We start from the raw sequence: 9299 nt of genomic DNA, 5'->3' as shown, positions 1-9299 counted from the left end.
CAGATGATATCCTGCTAAGTAGTTGATCAGACCGCATCGGAATAGGTAAGTAGAATTAGAGTTTTAAGGTGAGCCCCACGCGGAAATCGTCAAGGTTTTGGGACATTTAAAAAAATATTTTTTTTGGTTTTTGCAAACATCTCGATAATCAAGAGCTTTGCTGTTGTACTTTTTATATAAAACTACAAATACAGAGGATATTCAAGCAACAATGGCGACAGAGTCACTGCCTACCGATTCTGCATTCCCTCCTTCTTCCTCCACCCCTGCCTCAACCCCAGCCGCAGAGGTCGAGTCCGACATCGAAGACTTTGAGGACCTGATCAAAGAAAACGAGCTCGAGTCCGCCTCGGACTGGACTAACGACGACGAAACCCGCCCGGTGTGCTTGTACTGCGAACTGACCTTTGACGACGCGGACGCGGTCTGGGATCACTGTGCTGCCGATCATGGGTTTGATTATAACAAGCTTCGTCGAGGACTTGGTGAGCACGCCCCTAATGATCTTCAATTATTTCTCGTTCTAACAGGTCTCAAATCCCCAGGTCTGGACTTTTTTGGAAAGCTAAAGCTGGTCAACTACATCCGCTCGCAAGTCCAGCAAAACAAACTCCCCGAGCTAAACAAGCCCGAGATCTTCCTCGAGGACAGCCAGTACCTCAAGCCCGTGATGGAAGACGACGCGCTCCTATTCGGGATCCAAGACGAAGACTCCGAGAACGAAGAAGAGGACGCCGACGCGGTATACGAAAAGGAGCAGCTCCAGCAGCTTGCGAAAGAGAACGCGGAAAAGGCAAAGACGCTGCAGACGCAGCTCAAGAACCTGCAGCAGCAGTTTGACGAGTACAAGGATATCGTGCGCACGATCCTCAACCGAGATATGAACTCCGACAACAGCGACGCAAGCAGCGACAACAGCAGCAACAGCAGCAGCAGCAGTCGCAGCGCCAGCCCAGATCGCCGCCGCCGCCGCCGCCGTCGCAGATCACACAAGAAGCACGCAAACGACGACCGCTACTTTGAGTCCTACGCCTACAACGAGATCCACGAGATCATGCTCAAAGACCGCGTGCGCACCGAGTCCTACCGCGACGCAATCTACGACAACAAGGATATCTTCAAAGACAAAGTCGTCCTCGACGTCGGCTGCGGAACCGGAATCCTCTCGATGTTTGCCGCCAAAGCGGGCGCGAAAAAAGTGTTTGCCGTCGATAACTCGGATATTATCGAGAAAGCGATCGCGAACGTGTTTGAGAACGGGCTCGAGAAAGTCGTGCAGTGCTATCGCGGCAAGATCGAGGAGATCAAGTTGCCTGTCGAAAAAGTCGACATCATCATCTCAGAGTGGATGGGTTACGCGCTTCTTTACGAGGCTATGCTGGACTCTGTACTCACCGCCCGCGACAAATACCTCGCCCCGAACGGTCTAAGTAAGTCCTCTCTCTCCATATCTCTAGCCTTCTTAATACTAACTGCAGTATCTCAGTGGCTCCCGCCGAATGCCGCCTCCTCGTCGCCGGCCTGCGCGACCCTGAATTCATCAACGACAAAGTAAACTTCTGGAACGACATCTACGGCTTCAAAATGAGCGCCATGAAGCCCCGCATCTTCGACGACGTCATCATCGAGAACTTTGCCCCGTCCTCGATCGCGAGCCCCGAACCGTTCGTCTTCAACTCCTTGCCGCTGCACTCTGTCTCCATCGCCGATCTCGAGTTCACCTCCGACATTCGCGTCGCGCTCAAGCCCCGCGGCGGAGAAGACAGCAGCACCTTCGACGGCGTGCTCGACGGCCTCGTCATCTACTTTGACACATACTTCACCCGCTCCCGCGACGAAGTCGTCCCCGCTTCCGCCAGAGCAGAGTCCTACCGACCCGGCTCCGGATCTCTGGGTTTCACCACCGGGCCCTGGGGTCCCAAGTACACCCACTGGCGCAGCGCGGCTCTGCTGTTTAACTCCCCGCTTCAGATCCCTGACGGCGTGACGGAGTTGACGGGTACGATCTCGTATGCGAAGCGGAGGGTTAATAGTAGAGAGTATGTGATTGGGTTGGTCTTGAACGGGGGCGCGAAGCCTCTTAAGCAGACTTATATCATGCGATAGAGCGTAATATGTATGTAGTAGTTTGGATTAATACAAAAATTAGTATATCATCTAGTAATCATTACAAAAGTCATCACTCTTTTCCCAAATCATATCTCCTTCATCTCATCCCCGCACTAGTATACAACACAAACTTCCCCATAACCATAAAAATAAACATAAACGGGAAAAGTACAAAAATCATGGATTGCTCATCAGTCGCAGACACTCGTCAATCTCAGCATCGTCCAAACAGGAAATATACAAGCACCTCGAAATCAGCTCCGAGTTCTTCGGCAGCCGCTGCGCATACGCCGACGCAGAGTTCACGAAATACAAAAGCTTCTTAATGACTCTAGCAGAGGTCAGGTACCGGTCGAGATTAATCAGTCGGCCGACGCTGAATTGCTGTCGTGGACTGCTGCTCTGGTTCGGCGAACTGTTTTGGTGGACGGAGAAGACGTCGTCGGATTCGTCGTTGGGTCGGGCGTCGTCGTCATCTTCGTCGTCGCTGTATAGACTGTCGCGGGATGAGGACTTCTTCTCTGCGTATGCGGGCCGCTGGGCGTTAAATGTAAGATCGGATAAGTAGAGACCTTCAAAGACATTAGCAACCACTATCTTCAACTTATAGTATCAATAATAACATACCAATAAAAGGAACACATCCTTTTGTAATATCAGCCTTCTCCATCTCATTCCTCAAATTCTTGAAATTCCTCAACGGCGAAGCAAGATTTTCAAGCTCATGAAACAACTCCATATCCCGAGCCGGCACCGCGTTCCACGTCTGACTGAGTCGCTGCACAGTCGGCGAAGCAAGCGCGAGGGTAATCGGCATGAAGGTCGAGTAGTTTTGCAATTTTCGCGAGTGAGCCGCCACATGAATATATTTCTGGATCGTGTGCACCCTCTCGTCGAGCTCCCGAGTCAGAAGAATTTCAGAAGTAACCCAGGATGTCATGAGGTTGAACCGCGTGATGATCAACTCGACGCCCTGATGGTCGCCCGCCAAAACGTAGGAAAGCCAGTCCTGAACCGCGTCTACATTCTGACGCCAGCGCAACTCAACGAGCTCTTTCCAGTCAATCTCCGCAAGCGCGTCGCAGTCGATCAGAGTGAATTGCTCGGCAAGCTCTCGCGCACGGTACTTCAGAATGAACGGTAGGTGAATACTCAAGGATGCGACGCTGGACTGGTAACTCTCGGCATAGCTAGACACCGAGAGTCGGTTATCCTGTGACGACTCAGTGCGGTCGGTCTCAGAAGGTGGATCAGAAAGCGGGATCACTTCAGTAGCCGGATCAGGAATCTTTGGCCCATGAACAGCCGCTATCCCCATCCCCATAGTCTCCTTCTGCATGGGAACTGATCCTGGGAACGGGCCCCGGAGAGAGCCAGCAACCGAACCAGTCACCGAACCAGCGACCGAACTCGTGTCCACAAACCAGGCATTTCGCTCTCGTCCCCGCGGCCTGGGAAACGACATCACGCTCTGATTACCAGTCAAACTACCTTGATAACTCTCATCGGCATCCTCGCTAGCATCGGCTGATGATTGTCTTTCGATGTTTGTTGCCATCAAATCTCGATCGCCGCCGGTGCTGAAATCTGTTTCTTCAATGTGTTTCTCTTTAGGCTCGCTTTCCTTGCCCTCTAACTTTCGTAAAGTATTTTCCAGTGCCTCTTCGCCAGACGCTGCAGGCTCCTCCTCAGGAAGATCAGCCAGCTTCATCAGCTCTCGAGCCATCTCGTCTGGAATCCCGGGAATGCCCACAAATCCACTCGTAGTTCCCCTGCGTCCGTTTCGTAGTGAACTCGACCCGCAATCCGTAGAGGAAAAAGAATGCGGCAAAAAGCGAGGAGAGCTTGGCGGATCGGACGAGTTGAATTCATAGGGAACAACATCGCCTCCATCGTACAGCGAAGCACCAAGAGACGAAGATGAGGAATCTCGACCTCGACTGTTGTCCAGTGATCCAGCTCTCAGGTCTCTAATTCCAACTTGACGCTGCAGCCCACGTGCTCTGGTGAGTTGAGGATAGTCTTCGAACGCTGGATTATGGTTGCTGTCACTGAAAGCCATGCTCGACGATGACGCTGAAAGAACAGGGAATCGAACCAGGGAGGCGTCATCTAACGGATCGTGAATATTGATAGACTCGTATGACATACTTCTGTTGTCCGCCATCGGTTCAGATGTGGGACCTCCGGTGGTTGAATTAGGATCATCGAGAGTGCCTGTGAATTCAGCGCTTTGTGAGTATTGCTCTTCATATCCAGCAGAGAATACGGGTCTCATAAGTCTCTCTGGAGAGTTGTGAAGCACAGCTGAGAAGTTTGTGTTTCCGACGCCTAGGCCCACTGGTTCTTGTTCTCTGGTGTCTTGTTCAGATCCTTGATCGTCAGATTCTGAATCCCTAGATGTCATTTGCCTGTAGTTGTCAACTACACTAGCAGCCAGGATATCTATTCGCACACCGGTAGCTTCGGGAATGTCAACATTGCTTTCTACTGACCGGCCATATGTCGAAGTTGATGAGCGCGGGGCAAAGTCGTCTGTGGCTTGGTGCTGTGGTGACTTTTTGATCCTTCGCTTTATCGACTTGAATATCTTGAGATTTGAAATCGATTCTTTCTCTTTGATCGCTGGTTCTAGCGATAGCCACAGAGGATCACCGTGACCAGGATCATCGATATAACTGAATGCAGGAGACGGAGGCATGACGGCGTTGACGATTGACTGATCGTCAGTGGGAATTGAGACGGATCCTTCGCCTCTGAAGAGAGCACCCCAGAGCTGACCCTCTGCGACGTTGACATTTGCGGGTGTCAGTGGACCATTGGATGAAGCGGCAGACTCAGAGCACAGAGACGGAACTGAAAGAGGAACTGAGGTTGCTGAACCGTTAGTCTGCTCGAGAGATTTGAACCTGGCCCGAGATGGTGGTTCGAGACTGTCAAGGATTGGAGAGGAACGATCATGTGGTTGATCGCAAACAGGCAGCGTCGCAGGTAAACGGGAAGTGCGTTGTTTGGTTATCGTCGATCTTCGTTCCACAAGTTTGCGAGAACCAACCAATCCTCCCGGATGTAACACCTCATCAAAGCACTGGTCTGAAGAGAGCGAGAGAAAATCGGGGTTATAAGTTCCCGGAAGCTCCCAATAAAGACAGCTGAGTTTGATCCAGCAGCGCTTCAGTTCGCCTATGAGTCTGCGGTCGCCATTAGAAGAGCGCACTTTGCCATACCGAGCAAAACCGTTGACGACGTTGACAAACTCCTGACGGAGCTTGAGCGAGGGAACAAAGTCGTGTGCAAAATAGTTGAGAAGCCAATGGCGCAGGACAACAAAAGTGCGTAGCCGAACTTTGCGGCCGGTGTCGTCGATGCGATTGACGGCCCATTTGAAGCGAGCGGCCAGCAGCCTGATGAGGTCGAGAGGGGTAATGAATTGACGGTAGCATAGAAAGACGTCAGAGAGTAGGTTATAGTCGAGGGAGTCGGGGAGAGTCAGAAGGATGACCAGACGCGCGGGGGTGATGCCGTTGATGATGCCGTTTGAGCTGAACTGGATAGATGTGGCAGCAGCAGCGGCGTCCTGGTCGCCGATAGGGTCGTAGGCATCGGTACGTGATGAGCCGGTTAGACTAGGAAAGATCGGAGGAGGCGGGGCGGGTGTCTGATCGGCGGAGGGAAAGACCCAAGGGAAGGGTGATTTAGGAGTGTTGTTGACGTTTGAGGCGTGCGATTGAGGAGTGGTGCGCTTGAGGAGATCACGGGGAGACTGAAAGCGCGGAGACTTGCCAGCGGCGAGAGCAGCAGCAGCAGAGCGCTGGGCGAGAGAACGCGGAGTGGTGGAGGCAGCACATGCAGGAGCAGGAGAGGAGGAGGATGCAGATGAGAAGGATGAGGGAGAGAGCCGACCCGGCACATTAGAAGCGAGCGAGAGACGAGAAGAGGGCGAGGCACGCGGTGCAGAGCGCGTCACCGAACCACTGCGGGGGGAAGAGTCAGAATGGTGAGGAGAGTATAGAAATTCGATTGGGATATGCGTACCTAGGAGAAGAAGGATGGTCGACGGTGGCCGGGTAGAGGCGGTCAGGGTCGATTGGCCACGGTTGGTCTGGAGAGGAGGTTAGAGGTGGAGGAGGAGAGGAAGAAGAGGAAGAGAAGACGTACTGGCGACGGATGCCATGTGTTTGCAGGAGAAGAGACGTGCTCAGAGGCGAGGGGGGTTGTTCATGACATACGAAACAGTAGACAAAGAGTAAGGAGAAACAGATCAAGAGAGCAACCAGCAATCGCAGCAATAAACAGAGCAAGACCAAGCCGGGAAATCAGAAGCAAGAAAAGGCCATCACAGGTTGGAATTCTCGTGAAGTTGCGAAAGGGGGTGGTTTTGGTTTGGCTGGGACAAAACACAAAGCCCTCGGTTTGTTTACATCGCTTTCACACGCCGCTTTGTCTGCCTCCGCTTACGATGGCTCAGGTTGGATTAGTTTGGGTTCGGCTGGGTTTTAGTGTGGATTTTACTTGGGTTTTAGTGTGGGTTCGGGCAGTTGAGGAGATGCGTTGTTGGATGCTGGATCCGGGGAGAAACAAGAGAATATCAGGTTAAAAGAGCAGCGTATTTCGACTCTGCTGCGCTTTTGTAGACTAAACACCTCCTACACCAGTCCTCAATTCTAGTCTCTGCTCCTCGACCAGACTTCTCCCTTTATCCTGTAGTATTGACGACGACAGTAAATACTGCAGGTGCTGTGCTCTCGCTGCTATCACCTGCGAGCCCGCTATGCGTCTGATGGAATGCTCCTCCCGCCAAACCTGCATATTCACCCACTCCCAGCTACTGCAATGTGCCTCTACATATCATTCACCCAACTGCTTGTCCTCTTTCAGCCTAGACAATGCAGTGTATTTTCTGTAGAGTTATCAGTCGACAGTCCACTTGATATTAGTATTCGCAGCACCCCCTTCGTTCCCCAGCCAGTCCTCCTCGAAAATGTAAACAAACCGTGAGCCGCAGCGGCGGTTGGCCCGGCGACCGAAATGACTTTTTGGGTCCGCCGCAGCCAGACCGTCAACAAAAAACCTGCTTCTTCTTCTTCTTCTTCCTGTTCAGCCTTCTGATTCTGCGTAATCGTGTGTTGGTGTTGAAGTGTACTCGTGCTTCTGCTCTGTTCTCCTCATCCCGCTCACCGCCCTCCCTATTACCCATCCTCACCCTCCCTCGTCTGCTCCCCACCATCTTCTTATCCGCAACTCCACAGACCCACATGGCCTTCCTCTTCTCCCGCTCTAGTCGTCAAAAGTCCCCGCAGGAGCTCGTTCGTGCTCTAAGAGACTCACTAAAGAAGCTCGATCATGGTCTCGACAAAAAAGTATCTCACCCTCTCCTCTCCCGCTTTCCTCATCTACCACCTCTCCATCATCAAGCTAACCACCACTCCTCCTCCCTTTTAGACCCTCGATGAGATCACCCGCTACATCGGCCAGATCAAAGTTTTTCTCCATGGCGACGGCAACACAGATCCTTCCCCCGATAGCATAGCAATGGTCGCTCAGGAGGCCTACTCCTCCGATTTGCTATACTACATCATCGCCAGCCAGGCCGTCATCGACTTTGAGCTACGAAAAAGCTCCATGAGCCTCTTCAATGGCCTCCTACAGCGACAGATCGGCACTCGTTTTCCAACCGTGCAGTATCTCAGCACTAAAGAACCCATCCTCGTCCTTCTCGTCAAAAGGTGCCATCTCCTGCCTGCTTTCCTGTCCGCATAGCTAGCTAACTCAACTTTCCTCTTCCAGCTACGAAAACGCCGAAGTCGTCCAAAATTGCGGGCAGACCCTACGCGAATGCGTCAAACATGAGCAATTGGCTAAAATAATCCTCTTCAGTGATCTGATCTGGTTGTTTTTTGGTTACGTCCAGCTCCCGGCTTTCGAGACTGCCAGTGATGCTTTCTCAACTCTACGGGTATTTCGATCTCGATCTTAACTGTCACATCCATTGATCTCTGCTGATCTTTTTATTTTTAGGATCTCCTGACTCGCCACAAATCCCTGGCTCTCGAATTCTTCACCGAAAATACCGAGAAATTCTTCCAACAATACAACAACCTACTACAGTCCTCCAACTATGTCACAAAGCGGCAATCAATCAAGCTTCTAGCTGAAATTCTTCTTGATCGAACAAATTTTGTTATAATGACCGCCTATATCGATTCCCCTGATCATCTTAAACTTATCATGAACATGCTCCGCGATAAGAGTAAAAATATTCAATATGAATCGTTCCATGTTTTCAAGGTACTTTCTCCGCTGTCCTTATGTATCTCGACCTTAATTCTGACCCGTTACTTGTCCTTCTTTTAGGTGTTTGTCGCGAACCCAAACAAATCAAAGCCAGTATTAGATATATTGCTCAAAAACAAGGAGAAGCTTCTTGTTTTTCTACCTGAGTTTCATAGTGATCGGACAAGTGAGTGCCTTGCAGAAATTAGCAGTTTTGTCCCATGCAATTATTAACCTTCTCCTGACCAGATGACGACCAATTCAACGACGAAAAGCAATTCCTGATACGGCAAATCGCAGATCTGAAACCAGCGCAATAAATCCACAATCATCAATTCCAACGAGTTTTCCCGTCTCGACGCAAACGGTCTACATTTATATCTACGTGGTGTCCAGCGGCCCTACCTGCCTGCAGACCAAACAGCATCAACTTTGCAGAATTATCGGCACATTTTGTCCGGCTTTGCCTATTTATCATGCTCAACCGCTCGATGAATTTAGTTTTTATACTACCTCACACAGCAACTTAAACCAGTGGTCTAGCAAATCACTTTTGTCAAAAATCAAGACAGGCATATCTGCTGGTGTACACAATTCGCTACTTCAGTCATATCTAGACATTATCCCTCTTTTTCCTTTTTTTTTTTTCTTTTTTTTTTCTATTTTGGCAAAAGATTCGAATAGTTGCAGGATATTTTGCTTGTTTTTGTCGGATTGCAGATTAACCCCAAAACGCCCGGGTTTCAAGAACAAAAAACATATTTCAAAGAACATACAAGTAGCTTACAATCGCACGTAATGAATAAAATACCTGAAAACAGTCACTACAAGTAAGATGAACAAAGTGCTCGTTAATATCAGTTGAATTAACGATATTTGGTAAGAACTACGAGTGCCTCAGTTCTGCGTCAGCAAAA

At 50.4% G+C, this 9299-nt stretch overlaps 3 protein-coding genes across 3 annotated transcripts; 2 read left to right on the top strand and 1 right to left on the bottom strand.

Annotated features, from left to right (window-relative positions):
• The first annotated feature begins 148 nt into the window (after positions 1 to 148).
• BZA70DRAFT_285916 (S-adenosyl-L-methionine-dependent methyltransferase) lies at positions 149 to 2154 on the top strand. The gene is made up of 3 exons (XM_064913815.1): positions 149 to 485; positions 546 to 1430; positions 1487 to 2154. Exons 1-3 carry the CDS (start codon positions 212 to 214, stop codon positions 2104 to 2106), a joined length of 1779 nt encoding a protein of 592 aa, XP_064765522.1. The 5' UTR covers positions 149 to 211; the 3' UTR covers positions 2107 to 2154.
• Positions 2155 to 2286: 132 nt separating this feature from the next.
• On the bottom strand, positions 2287 to 5677 carry BZA70DRAFT_242867 (ras guanine nucleotide exchange factor domain-containing protein; the record flags this gene model as incomplete). Its single annotated transcript, XM_064910578.1, has 5 exons — positions 2287 to 2485; positions 2624 to 2681; positions 2737 to 3331; positions 3491 to 3953; positions 4185 to 5677. Coding segments are annotated over 5 exons (2808 nt in total), but the record flags the coding sequence as incomplete, so codon positions are not given.
• Positions 5678 to 7190: 1513 nt separating this feature from the next.
• BZA70DRAFT_285908 (Mo25-like protein) lies at positions 7191 to 9048 on the top strand. Its single transcript, XM_064913814.1, has 6 exons — positions 7191 to 7469; positions 7552 to 7835; positions 7897 to 8065; positions 8128 to 8397; positions 8464 to 8569; positions 8632 to 9048. The coding sequence occupies exons 1-6, from the start codon at positions 7365 to 7367 to the stop codon at positions 8700 to 8702; spliced, it is 1005 nt and encodes a 334-aa protein (XP_064765520.1). The 5' UTR covers positions 7191 to 7364; the 3' UTR covers positions 8703 to 9048.
• Positions 9049 to 9299: the final 251 nt, after the last annotated feature.

The sequence above is a fragment of the Myxozyma melibiosi genome, assembly GCF_037950935.1.
Source record: "Myxozyma melibiosi strain Phaff 52-87 chromosome Unknown BZA70scaffold_17, whole genome shotgun sequence".
Classification (NCBI taxonomy): domain Eukaryota; kingdom Fungi; phylum Ascomycota; class Lipomycetes; order Lipomycetales; family Lipomycetaceae; genus Myxozyma; species Myxozyma melibiosi.
This window is presented reverse-complemented; position numbering and strand designations above follow the sequence as displayed.

Excerpts from the sequence above, each read along its gene's own strand:
- BZA70DRAFT_285916 (XM_064913815.1), top strand. The coding sequence starts at position 212 with ATGGCGACAGAGTCACTGCCTACCGATTCTGCATTCCCTCCTTCTTCC. Across the intron at positions 486-545 it reads CAAGCTTCGTCGAGGACTTG|GTCTGGACTTTTTTGGAAAG; the intron begins GTGAGCACGCCC and ends TCAAATCCCCAG. Across the intron at positions 1,431-1,486 it reads CCTCGCCCCGAACGGTCTAA|TGGCTCCCGCCGAATGCCGC; the intron begins GTAAGTCCTCTC and ends GCAGTATCTCAG.
- BZA70DRAFT_285908 (XM_064913814.1), top strand. The coding sequence starts at position 7,365 with ATGGCCTTCCTCTTCTCCCGCTCTAGTCGTCAAAAGTCCCCGCAGGAG. Across the intron at positions 8,398-8,463 it reads AATCGTTCCATGTTTTCAAG|GTGTTTGTCGCGAACCCAAA; the intron begins GTACTTTCTCCG and ends TCCTTCTTTTAG. Across the intron at positions 8,570-8,631 it reads GTTTCATAGTGATCGGACAA|ATGACGACCAATTCAACGAC; the intron begins GTGAGTGCCTTG and ends TCTCCTGACCAG.